This window comes from Miniopterus schreibersii, assembly GCF_964146895.1.
Source record: "Miniopterus schreibersii genome assembly, chromosome: 13".
Classification (NCBI taxonomy): Eukaryota; Metazoa; Chordata; class Mammalia; order Chiroptera; family Miniopteridae; genus Miniopterus; species Miniopterus schreibersii.
Genome location: NC_138113.1, coordinates 52,095,300 through 52,111,878, shown reverse-complemented (window position 1 = coordinate 52,111,878; position 16,579 = coordinate 52,095,300). Strand labels below are relative to the sequence as shown.

The following is a 16,579-nucleotide window of genomic DNA, read 5'->3' as shown; positions in this document are numbered from 1 at the left end:
AGAATTGATTTCCTGTCTCCTAAGTAAGAGCCTTGCCTGAATTCTATAGACTGGGAATGTGTTATATTTCTTCTAATATTGTTTCATTTAGTTGTTGAGCCAAACACTAAGGTCAATGCTGGAAATTCAAAAATAATTAAGTCATAATCCTTGCCATTAACTCGAAGTTTAGTAAGGGAAATATAGTAGTTATCTATAGCTGTATGACTTCACTGAATTATTATATTCCACAGTTTCTGCAGGTAAGACATTCTGACAGGGTGCAGTAGGGATGTCCTGTCTCTGTTTCATAGTGTCTGGGGTCTCTGTTGTATGTCCTCAAAGCTGGACACACATCTGAAGTCTTCTCTATTCACATGCCTGATGGTTGATGCTGGCCGTTGGCTCTAAGCTGAGGGCCTAGCTGGGGCGCTCCATGGAAACACCTCCATCATCATATGACCTCTCCGCGTGGCCTGGGTTTCCTCACAATGTGGTGGCTGGTTCCCAGGACAATCATCCCAAGAGATGAGCCAGGAGGAAGCTATATTGCTGTCCATGACCCAGCCTTGGAAGCCAGTGTGTTACTTCTGCTCCATTCTATTGGTTAAGGCAGTTACAGGGTCCCCCCAGGTTTGAGAGGAGAAAATTGGACCTGACCTCTGGAGGCAAGAGTGCCAATGTCACAAAATAAGAAGAGCACTTGGGCAGGGATGGACAGTGGTGTGGCCATCTTTGGAAAAGACAGTCTACTACAGGAGATGGATTTGAAAAGTAATCATTACACATGATAGTAGTGTTACTGTGGAGATTTCACTGCTGCTGCTACCAAAAATAATAACAGTGGATATTAGGCTCTAATGTGCACCAGGGATTTATGTTATTTCTCGTTCTTTTGAAAAAGCTTTATTAAGATATATTTCCAATAAGATAAAATTCACCCATATAAGGATACGATTCCATGTTTTTTAGTATACTCACTATCTAACTTCAGAAAGTTTCCAACACCCCAAAAAGGAACTCTGAAAACATTAGCAGTCAGTCCCCATTGTCTCACTCCCCCAGCCCCTGGTACCCACCCATCTACTTAATATCTCTGTTTGCTATTCTAGACATTCCATATAAATGGAATCATACAGCGTGTGGTCTTTGATGACTGGCTTCTTTCGCTTAGCAACAGTGTTTTCAAGGTTCCTCCATGAGGTATATTATTTCTTAGTTCTCAAAATGATCTGAGTTGACAAGTGCTTCTCATTTCTATGAAAAAAAAAAAAAAAGAGAGTCAATCAGAAGAGAATTTTCAAAAGCTCTTACCTGCAACTATACCCGTGTTTATTCGACTTTTGCGGTGGATGGACAGTGACCAGTAGGTGACAAGCATGCAACGAGTATCTGAGTGTAAGCTTTTGGGGAGGTTCCCAAAGTGTAGCCGTTCAGCCTACAGCACCTCAGTCCCCTGACCCCCTTCAAAGCAACACTGGGTCCTCAACCTTGGCCTGTTAAATCAGAATCTCCAGGGATGTTGCCCAACCAATTGAATTTCAGAATTTTATCGATTGATTGATGAGGAAATATATTATGAACGTCTTAATTCCAGAGATATAAGAGGATATAGCATGACATTTCCCCCCCACTGCTGTCCTCTATCCATTCAGCTCCTCTCTCCAGAGGCAACTAATTTTACCAATTCTTTTGTATTTTTGGAGATATGTTCTACATATGAATAAATATACTTGTACTGTTCTTGTGATTTACCAATTCCCCACAGCCAGAGGCATAACGTGCACACTCTTATGTGTGTTGTTTATATTTAAATATAATTTATATGAAATGTTTATATACAGTTTAAAGGGTAATAAAATGGGGCACCCATCTCTCAGGTGAAAAACTGGATCATCACTTCCACACAGTTTTCAGGTGCTTTCCTCCATCACCACCAGGAGGCACTGGGGCAGAATTTTTGTATTAGCCCTTTTTTGGCTTTGCGTTTTACTTTTACCAGTGAAGCATGTATTCCCAGGTGATATACCATTTCGTTGGGCCTGCTTTTGGACTTTATATCCATGAAATCATTTTGCATACATTATTCAATAAATTGTTCCTTTCACTCAGTATTGTTTTTGGGAAGCAAACAGGTTGATGCGTATAGTTGTAATGCATTCATTTCATAGCTGTCTGTTGTGATTTCTCACACACCAAAGCCTACCTTGCTCCATCCAAGTGCACCTCTCCTGTGTCTTGCTCTGCTTTCTAACTAACTTAAGAGAGAGGAAGAGAGAGAGAGAGAGAGAGAGAGAGAAAAGAAGAGGGAGCTTTAAACTCACCAGTGTGTTAATGTGAGTTGCAGTTTCCTCATCTGTAAAGTAAAAATACCTAGAAGCAGTCAAAGTGAATTAAAATACATTTAGGCTCACCACCTCACACCTGGCAGAATGGCTATTGTCAATAAACCAACAAGCAGCAAGTGCTGGCGCGGGTGTGGAGGAAAGGGACCCCCACGCTGCTGGTGGGAATGCACACTGGGGCAGCCACTGTGGGAAACAATGTGAAGGTGCCTCAAAAAATTAAAAATTAAATTGCCTTAGCACCCAGTGATTCCACTTCTAGGAATGTATCTGAAGAAACCCAAAACACTGATGGGAAAGAATATATGCACCCCTGTTCGTTGCAGAGTTACTTACAATGGCCAAGGTTTGGGAGCAGCCCAAGTGCCCATCAGGGGCTGAGCGGGTCAGGAGCTGTGCTGCATTTACACCATGGACTACTACGCAGCTGGGAAAAAGAAGGAAACCTCACCATCTGCGACAGCGTGGAGGGACCTGGGGGGTATTATGGTAAGTGAAATAGGGCAGGCAGAGAAAGACAAGAATCATATGATTTCACTTATATGTGAAATCTAATGAACAAAATAAACAAACAAAATAGAAACAGACTCTTAGATACAGAGAACAGACTGATAGTTGTCAGAGGGGCTGGGGTTTGGGGGCTTGGTGAAAAAGGTGAACAGATTAAGCGGTACAAATGGGTAGTTACAGAATAGCCACAGAGATATAGATTAGAGTGCAGGGAATATAGTCAATAATATCTTGATAAATATGTATGGGGCCAGTTGTGTGCTTGAAGCAGTGGAGGGGGGAGGGGACCACTCTGTAAAGTACATGATTTTCTAATCACTTTTCTGTACATCTGAAATTAATACAGAAAAATGTTGAATGTAAACTGTAATTGAAAAATAAAAAAAAATGAAAACTGGTAAGTAAAAGGAAGTGGCCATTTCGAGAATGTTTTTTTAAATTTTTATTTATTTTTTTGTTAATCCTGTCCCGAGGATATTTTTTCCATTGATTTTAGAGAGAATAGAAGGGAGGTGGGGAGGAGGAGAGAGAAAAACATCAATGTGAGAGAGACACATCGATTAGTTGCCTCTCGCGCCCACTCCAGTCAGAGCCGGGGGTCAAACCTGCAACCCAGGTATGTGCCCTTGGCTGGGAAAGCCACACAAGATGACTCGCACAGCATTTGTGATTTTGGTGAGAAGTAAAGTGCAGTCCAAATTTCCATGAAAAACAGTAAAAACTGTAATGTAGACTTAATCTGTGTTCAATTTCCCATATTTATTCCCTCTTCTGGATCCAGGACACACTTGACTCACCGACTCCAGTGGCTTGCTGGAGCTAGAGGAGACCTTAGAGGTCATCTGCTCTGGTCCAGCTTTTTAATTCTACAGATGGAAAAGTGAGGCCTAGCCTGGTGACCTACCCAAGGTCCCTCAACTGGTTAGTGGCAGATCTGAGACTGCAAGTTGGGTCTCTAGACTTCCAGACCAGGGTTCTTCCTGCCACAGCCTGTTTTCAGGAGGCAGACCCAACAAGTTGTTTTTGTGAAACCTGCATACATCTTGGCTTATGGTCTATTGCTGAGGCTATTTAGATGTTAGAGATCATGGGGTCTCACCACTAAGGCCAGGAATCACAAATGGATTATGATTCACTGAAGGCTACCAGACAACTGCTATATTTAAGACTTAGAGGCACAACTGATTGGAGTGGGCAGGGGGGACAGAGGACTGGTCATAGAGTTTCACTTATATAGCAGGCATATCTCTTGCATATAGATTGTACTTTTAATTGAGGAACCTGGGGGACTGATGGAGGTTACAGAAAGTGACAGGTCCCCTCAAGCCCCTCCAGGCAACATCAGTACAACTCACTTGCATAATCACTCTTGGTATCTCTGGGAGGAGATGGAGAATCAGTAAATTACTTTTAAATGTCAAAGAATTTCTGAGATGCTCCTATGATAGTGCCCACACTTAGCCGTCTACTGGGTCAGTAGATTGTAGTAGGTGAGAGTTAAGCTGTAGAGTGCAACAAACCGGGGTGCAGACGCAGGCCGTGTCCCTCACCACTATTGCACCAGGCCTACTGTACAAGCTCAATGCACGTGAGCCACCATTATTAGTGGTGGACAAGATATAAAGGGACAAAAAGCCACTGTGGGTTCCGTTGGCTCACTTTCATTTGTATTTAAAAATGACAACGGCACCTACAAACCCTGGAATGACTGGTCAATATCTGTGACTGAACTGATTTATCAGACAACAGGCAATGCTCTGTGTGAAAATGGACGGATTTGAACCTGTTGAGATAATTCTTCTGCAGAGCCATTGGTCCATGTTGCTAGTACCTTGGATATAGTGAAGGAGCAGGGGTTTGGGGGTCTTACAGACCAGCTTTGCCATGTCCTAAAGGTGTCATGTTTGACGAGTTTCAGAATTTCTTTGAGTCTCCGTTTCCTCGTCTTTAAAATAAGGGGTAACACCTACCTCACGGACTTGTTGGAGGGTTAAATAATGTAATGTTCATAGGAACGTGTTGTATTCTCACCATCCGAGCAAAGCCTAATCATCTACATGCGTTTGGAGGCGATGATTTCAAAGGCAGAGAGCCTGGACAGTGAGACCTTTATACCAAAGACCTTTCACATAACCCCACTGTCTGAGGACAGCAGAGGGATGGAGTACGTGTCACATTCGACAGCACTTCCAACGTTTTATCGTTACTGTTATTCCCTGGGGGCACCTAGGGACCGCTTCTGCCCAGTGTCTGTCACCTCACTTAGTTCCTTCTCCATTCTTTCTTTTCCCTTTCTTGACCTTTCTCACTGTCCTTGGCCTGGAAGCCCCACATACGTGGCCCAGTCTGCCCTGGACTGGGTGGGCCATAAGCACAGCATCAATATGATGTCGCCACTGTCACTGTTGAAGGCTCATGTGTTCCTGAGGGCTACCTTGGAGCAGCAGGACTCATGTAAAACCCCTTCTTAAAGAGTGGCCTTGCCCTGGCCAGTGTAGCTCAGTTGGTTGGGCATCAGCCTGCGCACCAAAAGGTTGCTGGTTGGATTCCCGGTCAGGGCACGTGCCCACGTTGTGGGTTCGGTCCCCAGTCAGGGTGGATACGGAAGGCAACCTGTCGATGTTTCTCTCACATTAATGTTTCTCTCTCTCTCTCACCCCTGTCTCCCTTCCTCTTTGTCTAAAAAAGTCAATAAAAATATATTTATCAAAAAACCCCACCAGTGGCCCTGACTGCAGCATTGACAGTGGTGGTAGAACAGGCTCCTTACAAGGCAATCTGTGGTACACACAGAAAGGCAGGGGGCCAGGAGCACATGCAATGAGGCAGGTCAGAGGGCAGCTTCTTGAAGACACGTTTTCCTAGGAGTGGTGGTTTGTTCATTGCCAGGGAGCCCAAAAAGTGGTGTGACTCAGGGTCTTCGTCTTCTCCGTCTCCTGGGCAGTCTCCTGCACACCTCTCTTCACTAGGTGGGTGTGTGGAAGGATTGTGTGCATCCTCAGAAACTTCTCACCCTTGGAGAAGGACCCATGTCGCAGTCCTTCCTCCCCTACGGGAACCATGCTTGGCTATTTCACGAACGTCCCTTGCGGTTCCTGTTCCCGGGCTGCGCAGTGCGCTTCAGCTCCTCCTCTGGACGTGGCCTGAAGAAGGACACTCCCTGCTGGAAGCAATGTTCATCCCTGGCCAAATCCTGTTTCCCCGTTTCCTCAGAAAGTCTGGGAAGCCAGCAGCCACCTGGCTACTTCCTGGCTTTGTCTTAATCTCCCAGAGCAGCTGGCCATTCTTGGGTCCCTTTGTTGGGGGTAAAATTGGGGCAAGGGGCCAAGTTCACATGTCGAGATCGGGTGATACATTGGTGTGGGGATCATGTGGTGATGGAATGAGGGAGAAAGAGCAGGGGGCTCAGCATTTCCAACAAACAACCGACGCAGGAAAGGGAGCTGCTAGCATTTCCCCTTTATTTATCTTTTCTTGGGCTAGTTATCTGTTCTCAAATTTAAAAGTTGCTTGCCTTGACCGATTTTAGATACCCAGAAACAATCCACCGAATACCTGCCTCCAGTACAACGTGGGGGTTCATTAGATTAATTAATTAATAGTGGTTAATAAATGCTTTGAAATCCTTTTATTAAAAGGGTCACTGAAGTCCAAAGTACTAGTCTAATCAGGCCTAATGAGGTCAGTGGTTTAAAGAGAGGGCTTTAACCCATATATAAAGCTCCTCCAGTGATCGGTGGTACAGAATGAAGCTAGGAAGAGGCAGGTGAGTGTACATGGTGGTGTTGAAAAGTTCCTCCACGGAGGCAGAGCCACACCAAGTCCGCTTGGATTGAAGCCCGCCGCTCAGTGATCTACTGACTAACGGATTCTGGAATTGTTAAACCTACGCTATAGGACAAAAGCCACCGCTTTGTAAAAGATTGATGTGCAGGTTGCTGTTGAATACAGAAGACCTTCTCAAACAGAGGGGGAGGTTTTGGATCAGCTGCCTTTTAAATGAAGCAGAATAGAGTTGATCGAGAAAGAAATGGAGCACAGCAAACCTGAGTCATAATCTCCAATTCTTCTCTCAGTGGTTTATCTTGATTTTCTAAGGAGATACCAAAATGGGGACAAAATTATATTATGAACCAAGCCTGAAGATGAGATGGGAGTGTGTGTGTGGGTAATGCGTTATTAGGATGTCCACAGGCTCATGTCAATGTGATCCTGGAGTAAACTCAGTTGGGAGTTTATGCTTAGGAAAGAGAGTGATCCAATGGACCATCATAACACTGGTCTATGAGAATGTCTTGGAACTGGAAAAAGGGTATTGAATTGGAAATGACTCTAAACTCTTTAAAAATCAAAGCAGTTCTCTTCAAGTTTAAAAAGTAACCAATTTCTCTTTCAAATCATAACAGGTGCTGTAGGATAAGATTCATGACCATGTATTCCTCCGTCCTGTTTGGGACTTGTGGCCCTCATTGGTGAGTAAGTCATCAACTGACATTTAGCATTGTTCTTGGGATGTCCAGAAAAACATTCAGCCTGGTCATGAACATGAGAGCAACATCTACATGCAGTGGAGGAGTGAGCTCTCCCTCTGACAGCCTGGACATTAATCAACTGCTTATTGTTTTAATTAGGAGTGTATCTTGCTTGCTAAGCAGGTGAAGGCGAGATCAGTGGGAATGTACCCAGGCTGTATATATTAGCCTGGAAGGAGTTTAGGAGGAAGAGTTCACACCCAGTCAGGATGCTGAAACCAGAAAGGTGTTTTTTTTGGGGGGGGGGCAGGAGAGTTGAAGAATGCTTGGTGTTCCAATAAGAGAAGAGCTCACTGGGTGGGAAGAAAGAGGCAGGTCACAGAGGCAGAAATGCAGGAAAATTGTTTGGGATACAGTAAGCAGGGCAGTGTAACCAGAATAGAGAGGGGATTTTTTTTTTTTTTGAATATTTTTATTTATTTCAGAGAGAGGGAGAGTGAGATGGAAACATCAATGATGAGAGAGAATCATTGATCGGCTGCCTCCTGCACGCCCCCTACTGGGGATCGAGCCCGCAACCCAGGCATGTGCCCTGACGGGGAATCAAACCGCGATCTCCTGGATCATAACTCAATGCTCAATCTCTGAGCCAGGCCGATTTCTGAGGGGAAGGCTGGGAATGTAGGCTGGTGAGATGGTGAAGGACCTTGAATAAGAACAGACTGAAACTTTAGTCTAAAAAAAAAGTGAAAAGCTGTTGTAAACAATGTTCAAATAGCCTTTAATGAATAAAGTGAAGACTGAGAAGAAGGTGTTTCTAAAATGTTTACTGTTTAATTCTAAACTTCAAAATGGTCCTGTTTAATTCTAAATTTGGAAAAAATGACCCTACTGAGAAGTGATGATTTCTTTGATCATTACCTATGGTCAATGGCAGGGAACATAGTTTTAAATTTTTACAGCTTATTTAATTGCCAGGTGGGAGCAGAGTGAAACAGCCAGGAGACTGATCATGAGCTACCCCACTAGCTGTTTAACCGATAGGTGACTGTGCTCAAGGAGGGCCTGCGTGTTTACGATGCGAACACAAGTAGTGTCTTCTTCTAATCCCCTTAAAGCAATGGTTCCCAAACTTCAGCATGCAGAAGAGGCTGCTGTGAATGCTGGTTAAAATGTAGATTCTTTGGCCTTATAACTAAATTCTGGCTCAGTAGACCTAGTATGAGCAGCTCTGAGATAGGCTTTTTCTTTTTTTTTTAAACATAACAAGGAACACTTTATTGCTCTCATCTCAGGAATCTCCAAGGGCTTTAGGAGCTCTGTCAATGAAGAGCAAACACAGGGGTAGGCAAAAGGAGGCTTACAGTTGTTCATATGGAAAAAACCATGCAGATTGTGATTATTACAATAACTTTAGTAATTTAAAGGAATGGCACAATGCAACTGTAAACTTACTTTTGCCCACGCCTGTATATATTTCTTTTAAATCACAATATCACAATCCTTTTATGATTTTTGCCTGAATCAGTCCATACTAAGATGACTTGAAAATAATATGAGTGAGTTTATTTTCATGGTCCTTGACATCTGCTGGACTCTGGAGCAGGCACTGTCAGCAGGACTGTGTGGCGGTGCCTTGTATCTGCCTCCTGAGGTCCTGTTCCCTGTCTCCTGAGGCTTAGCTCCTGGAGAAGCTGAAGGAAGGTTTAGAAGGGTATGTTCTCAGAAAAAGAGAGGGAGGTTTGGAATCCAGGCTGACAACATCCAATACACGGATTGATCTCTTGGTCCATCTTGTCCTGGCTTCAGAGAAATAATACAGTTGCTCCTGAGACCAGTGCCATTGTGTGTAGTTTCCATCTCTTGAACTCTCTCATGTCAGAGATCTTGTTCCTGGTCTTGTTTCTACTCTAAGGGCCCCTTAGGTTCTGTTTTTCTCTGGATGTGGAATCTAGATCTTTGATTTTGAAAACAAATTTGGACTCTTGACTCTGGAACCCCAATCTCCTTAGCAAGTCACTCTCTGGAATCAGTCCCGGGATGCGGGTAGTTCGCAAATGCCGTGATGAAGGCACGTCATCGGGAGGAAGTGTAGCTGCTATGACACTGTCTGTCTCCTCTACTCTGAATCTTCTCCACCGGGTGATCTTGGTCTTGACTTGCTTCCAAGTCCTCTTCAGGTTCAGAGCTTTTCTGGACTCAGTGCCTAGACCTTCTATTCTGAAACCAAATCTAGATTCTAGACTCTTCAGCGATGAATCCTAAAGCAAGCTTTTGTCTGGTTTTTGGTTGAATGCTTTGATGAGGATTTTCAACTCATCTGCTGTGAATTTGGTGCAGCTTCGGCTACGACTCATTGCTATGGTCTTGTTTGGAGAGTTGTCTTGGGCCATGTTGGAAGAGAGTCCTGAAGTCTCAGCCTTCAACCAGGAGACTGGGATATGCATTTTTAATAGGCATCCCAAGACACTTTGATGCCTGTGGTCTGTGGGCTACACATTAAGCATAGCAAAGGCTGCCTTCCCAGTGGAAGGACATTAAACCTGCTGACACAAGGACGCTTGATCAAGATAATTTAGGAAATTCATATCTTTCCTTCTCCTTTATTCGCCTGTCCCTTTATCTGTTCCACAAATAGTTGTTGAAGGTCTACTTTGTGCCAGGCATTGTTCTAGGTGCTGAGGATAAATACGGCAGAGAGAAAAATGGTCTAGTGGGGGGAACAGGCAGAAAGAAAGCGAGGGAGAGAAGGGGAGAAAGAAAGGAGGGAAGAACTGTCAGGTGGTGATAAGTGATATAAATAAAAAAAATAAGGAAATCTGTGACAAGGGATAAGGCATGAGTGCGTTGCCTTTTTAATATAAGTAGATCAGAAAGGCTCTTTATTAAGGTAACTAAAAACAAACTTTGTTATAGAAAGCTTCAAACAAACAAAATGGGGAAGAGAAATAGTATAATAAACTCCCATGGAGCCATCACCCAGCTTCTATGGTTTTCAACAGTGTGACTGGAGGGGGTGGTATGGGAATATTTTAAAGCAATTCAAAACATCAAAACACTTCACCTGTAATTTTTTTAGTATGTGTCTATAACATATAAGGACCAGCCTAGCACAGAAGGTGTTTCTGGCTCATCTTGAACATTTTCTGCCCCAGACCAGGAATCAGCCCTTTCCCTGAAGAGCACTGATTCCTTTTAGTAGGAAATGGTATTTAGAGACCACAGTTTGGGTGTTAGGGGTTGTCATTTCTGGCCTTTCCAGTGGAGAAGACTAGAAAATACATATTGTTAAAGAGAAAAATACTTATTCATTCATATGGATATTTTGCTTTTATATTTAAGAATACAAGGAGTTTACATTGGTTTTATATTTGTACCTCTATGACCTTAGACTAAAAATCCTGGTTCCTAATGACATTAACATGATTACTTATTTATATATAACAGTTTCAAAATAACTATGACAGTATTACCAGCCAACAACACGACTGTGAATATCACTTAAGATTTTCTTGTGATTCTTTATGTTCATGGGATGTGTTCCATTAGGGGTATATACTTACATTGACATGTTTGAAAGTAACTTGAAATAATTCTCCTCTATACCTTCAGTTTTCAATTTGATATACTGTTAGGATTATTATTATTTTTATTTTTTTAGGATGTCTTTCTATTTGATTTAAAATTTTAAATTATGAAAATATTTACATGGCTCTAAAATAAAAACTATAAAAAAGATACATTTAGAGAGCTCTAGCCTCTGTCCTTGTCCTCAGTAGGGGGCATGCAGGGGGCAGCCGATCAATGATTCTCTCTCATCACTGATGTTTTTCTCCCTCTCCCTCCCCCTTCCTCTCTCTGAAATCAATAAAAACATATATGTGTGTGTGTGTGTGTGTGTGTGTGTGTGTGTGTGTGTATATATATACACTTTTTAAAAAGAATATTGTAATAACTGTGTATAGTGTCAGAAGGGTACTAGATTTATCAGGGTGATCACTTGGTAAAGTATATAAATGTCTAACTGATACCAGATTTTCTCCTTACAATGGGTTCTTTGCCTCATGGAGTTCAGCAATGAAATTCACAGACACTGGAAGAGTAAGGGAAAGAGTCCAAAGGTTTATTGTGCAAAGAAAGCAAAGCTCTCCACTGCCAGAAGGGTCCTGAAAGGGGCTGCCGCTGAGGCTCACAAGCCTAGGGCTTTGTATTTCCTATATTTGTTCTTCATTGGCTCATTCTAACAATTCTACCTTAGCAACAGCCAATCCCTCTTTGTTTTTCCGTTTCCCATTTTAGGGGGTTGGGTATAGGGCAAACTTGTTTTTCTCATATCCTGTTTGCCCAGAACATTTCACCTCTGCGTGGTTCCCTTTTCCTCAGGGCCCCCAGCCCTAAACTGCCTTGTCCATTTCTAACTCTTCATAATCACTATGTTGTACACCTGAAACTAATAAAATATTGTGCATCAGCTGCAATGAAAAAATTTAAAAATGTTTTCAAAAAATAAATAAATAGACTTGGACCTAAGCTCACTTCATAGTGAGACCAGATTTAACTTAAATTTTTATGGTAAGTTACATTTTATTTCCTATTAGATCTAGACAGAAACTCAACTTCACAGCAGCATGACATAAAAACGAATGTTTTAAGTTAATGGTACCCCTTTTCCTTCTCTTCCTAAACAAAGGCAATTGCTAATCCAGATGTTTACATCTGCAGAAGTATTTGTGTCAGAAGTATCTTCAAATTTCTCCCAAAGTTCCAGCTTAAAACTGTCGTAGCAATTCTGCGTCTGAGCTGGATCATAGCAAATGTTTCCAAGATCTGTTGGAATTGATTTTCATAATACTTTTAGAATTGTTGAGAATATGTGTAGAATTGTGTTGTATCACATCTTTTAAGGTTAGAGTAGGGGAGCAGGGGGAATCTCCTGTTTTGTCTTATGAGCCATTCTGGGGTCCTGAGGAGGGACTTGGAGAACTAAGTCTATGGCTTTTCCTTTGGTTTAATAATGTTCATTATAGCAGCTCAGGCAATCTTTTCTCGCAGGCTTCGTGGGAATTATCACCCCCCGCAGGCACTTGCAGGGGCTCTTACCCTTTTGGTCACTCAGTCAACCCTCACATGCATCCCCACGTGTGCCGTGGCTGCTATGGCGACATCATGACCATGGAGCCTCCCAGTGCTGCCTGCGATTTAATCGGGTTGATTAACTGTGGTGAGTGGAAAGCGAAGCAAACATCTGGCTTTCCCCTTTCATCATTTTCCTATTCTTTCTTAGAAAAATAGCTTCATTTTGAAAAGGCATAATCATCATTCTAGCAATACTGCCAAAGTTAAAAATGAGAAGAAAACAGAACCCTGACCAACCTAACACACTACTTCTTTTTATTTTCCCCCTGTTCTTCCCAAACTCGTCCAGATGTGCCTCTTTGTACGTATTGAAATGATTGCTTGAATAAAATACTGAATTCTCGCTTTGTTTTCTCGTTTGCTGTTTTCACTTCACATTAGAGCACGACCATGGTAAGCAAGCCTTGTTCTTTGTATGTCCTCACTTTTGTGATTCTGTTGCAAAGTCTTCCTGTTATCCCAGCCCTAGAGTGTCAGAGCTGGAAGCAGCCAGGCCAGCCGATCCCATCTTCCCAACTTACAGAGCAGAAAATGAGGCTGAGCGAGCAGGAGAGACTTCCTCAGGGCCTGGAGCTGAGTACCGGCAGAACCAGACTCTAACTTAGGTTGGCTTTTAGCCTAAGGACCTCCCCAGTGGACCTTTCTGGGTTTATACAATCAGAGATCAAAAGGTGTCCTGGAATGACAGTCCCAAGCTGTGAGCGGCGGAGGTCATGGGCTGTGGCTAACTTATCACACTTTGCAAAAGGGTTTTCTTCTGGAGTAAACAGCTTATTTTCTATCGACTTAGGGACTCGTGGTTCTGAAATGTTTGCTGAAATGGACTTGAGGGCCCTAAAGCCTTACCAGACTCTGATCAAAGAAGTTGGGCTGAGGCACTGCATGGACCCAGCTCTCATTGCAGCTGTCATCTCCTGAGAAAGCCCCGGTGGAGCCAGCCTGCAGGATGGCTGGGACCACAGGGGACTGAAATTTGGCCTGATGCAGGCACTTAGCTAGGAGCTTTCGATGAGCCCTGCTTCATCTTTCCTCGCAGAGACTCAACTCAAACTGGAAGCCACCTGCAGTGTTTCGAGGCTTTAGAACACCCTGGTACTTTAGCACAATTTGTATTGTGATGTTTGCAATGCATTTTTGGTACTTAATTTGAGATTTATCAGTTATTGGATATCTTTAAGAAAGTGTTCTATCAGTTTCATAACTGCAATTTTGCAATAAATACGCAACGTTACTTAAATTGAGAAAATCTTATAAAGGGCATTATTACTATAAGTGCCTTCTTGGGGTTCATGAGGTAGTCAGTTTCATCCACGGGGATCAAAACACTATTATTAAACCCTACTTAAACCAACTTGTTCTTAGACAAATTGGAAGACAATCCAAATTAACTGGGTATTTGTTTCCAGGCTCAATTTTATATCATCTGCAGAAACCCAGACTTTTAGCCTCCTCAGCTAGAAACAAATTTATATTTTGACTGCAAATGTGTAAACTTTGGGAGCTAATTGCTTTGAAACAACTTTTTTTTTTCTCTTTTAAAATTTATCCTTATTGTTGAAAATATTACAGATGTCCCCTTTTTTCCCCATTAACCCCTTCCACCCCGCACCCACTCCCTGCCCCAGGCCTTCACCACACTATTGTCCATGTCCTCGGGTTGTGCATATATGCATATAAGTTCTTTGGTTACTCTCTCCCCGATCACCCACCTGCCCCCCTCCTTCCCTCTGAGATTCATCAACCTGATCCATGCTTCCATGTCACTGAATGTATTCTGTTCATCAATTTATTAAGTTCTCTAGATTCCACATATAAGTGAGATCATGTGATGTTTGTCTTTCTCTGCCTGGCTTATTTCGCTTAGCATAATATTCTCCAGCTCCTTCCATGCTGTTCCAAAGGGTACGAGATCCTTCTTTACAGCTGCGTAGTATTCCCTGGTGTAAATGTCCCACAGCTTTCTTATCCACTCATCGACTGACGGGCACTTGGGCTGTGAAACAACTTTTCATTTATTTATTTACGTGTGTGCATTACAGTGCTTAACTAAAACTGTGCCACATCCACTTCTCCCAAATTTCACTTTGTTTCTCTGACTCTTTTCTGTGAAAGAAAGGACTGTAGAACTGATCCTGTGGGGATAAAGGATGGGACCAAGGCCAGTGTCTATGAACTTGAACCCCAAATGGAGAAATCAAGAACAGCAGGAAAACGTGTCTCTTCATTCAGATGCTGATGTTACTATTTGAATTTTCTAGCTTGATAAAAAAAATTTACCACCCTGTTGGTTCCTGGGACGGCAAAGAACACCTTTGGCAGGCTGTTGGGATTCTGACAGAAAGAATCAAGGCAATCCAAAGAAAATTCCCCATGTGGAGTGTGGCTCAACACCTCAAAGGCAGGCCATATTTGTGGTGCTTTGTTTAAAAGAGCTGTGAGTGAGGCCCCTGAAGACCAGAGGTATGCGGGCCTCCCTGGGAGGATGCCCATTGGGTCAGCTGTGGGCCTGGGAGAAGCTGTTGAAAGTGCTCCCTGAACCCCTGAGTTGCTGTGAGTGGCCTTTCTTCCCAGCTTTCGTTTCCTTTCTGCCAGATGTTGGGGTTCCTCTTGTAACTCTCTTTGGCTATCGAGCCATTGGGTGAAGCCTTGAAAGTTAATGCAGACATTTAAAAGAGTGTGTTTACCTTCCTCTGGTAGGTTTCTTTCCTGATGCAAGAAGCTGTTAATTGGTTTCTGAATTGTGTGGACAAAGTTTTACTCTGTGAGCTTTCCCAGCAACAAGGGGCTTCAGGTACCATGATATATCTAAGTGGAGATCTATGCCTGGCTGGTCACCATCCCCCAGACGGAATTAAGTCACTAGCCTCCACTATAAATTGGCTCTTTTTTCTACATTTATTTTTGTCTCTGTGAAAGGCACCATCATATATCCAGCCATCTCATCCAGAAAACCAGATTGTTTTCTTAGGCTCTCTGGTTCCTTCCCTCGTCACATCCAACCACACCAATTCTTACTAAGTCTACCTCCTACAGACCTATAGTGTGTATATAGCTCTCTCCTTACACATTTTATGGCCTTAATTTAGAATAAACAATTTCTATTTTCTATTTTAAGGTCCTTGAAGGCAGGGATCAGAACCAAAGCCCTTTTTCTCTAAACATAAGAGTAGAATACAATTATGTTAAACACATAAATAACTTTCAAAGAACACAATTCTAAGGTTTAATACACATATGCACAGACACGCTTATTACACACATACCTTTACCAAGAAATGATTATCTCTTGGGTAGCATTGTGTACCCTGCACTCAGTGTGGCACCCATCTTGGCACATAGTAGGGTGCTTAAAAACATTGACTGAATGAATAAATGAATGAACAAATGAGTGGATTATTAAATGACTGAGAGAATATTATAGGTATTCTCAGACTGAAGGTTTGCTGGGGATCTAGTTTTGCAGACCTGGACTACATGAGAAGCAAATTGACTCTTGCAGCAAGAAAAATGAAAGTATTTTTAAAAGAGAGAGAGAAAGAAAGTGACCTGGAATTTCCCCAGTGATTCTTGAGGGAGTCAGTCCTTTCAGGAGTGAGGAGGATCTGGGACTGCCTGCTCTGGAAGATTTGCCTGGATGGAGGGCTAACATCCTGGGAATGGTCATATCTTATTTTTGCTGAAAGTTATTATTTCAATCTGAACCTCTGTGTTTCATTTCAGGTGGCCTCTTGGCCTTTAAATCAGGAATCGAAACCATTGCCACCCTCACGGACATAGAATCTGAGTTGGTCAATGATACTCTGGCCCGAGCGATATTCTATAAAGGACACGGCTTCTAGGCAAACCTCTGTATGTGGGCCGGGTGGGCAGGTGCTCAGCTGGCCCCTTTCTGAGGGTTTGGCATGATGCGTTGTACCCACACTGGCAAAGGAATGGTTGCAATTGTGACAGGAAATTAATTTCCCAACTTTTAAAATGCAAATAAGCATTAAAAAATAAAACCTAGCCTCGCTGGCATGGCTCAGCAGTTGAGCATCGACCTATGACCCTGGAGATCATGGTTCAATTCCCAGTCAGGGCACATGCCCAGGTTGCGGGCTCCACTCCCAGTGGGGGGTGTGCAGGAGGCAGGCGATC

At 42.9% G+C, this 16,579-nt stretch overlaps 1 protein-coding gene across 1 annotated transcript; it reads left to right on the top strand.

Moving 5' to 3' along the window:
• Window positions 1-6,580: 6,580 nt before the first annotated feature.
• On the top strand, window positions 6,581-16,281 carry LYG2 (lysozyme g2; the record flags this gene model as incomplete). Its single annotated transcript, XM_081156432.1, is given in 9 exon segments — window positions 6,581-6,600; window positions 7,241-7,285; window positions 7,287-7,306; window positions 12,387-12,527; window positions 13,233-13,357; window positions 13,361-13,429; window positions 14,701-14,706; window positions 14,708-14,840; window positions 16,163-16,281. Coding segments are annotated over 9 exon segments (678 nt in total).
• Between the last annotated feature and the right edge of the window lie 298 nt (window positions 16,282-16,579).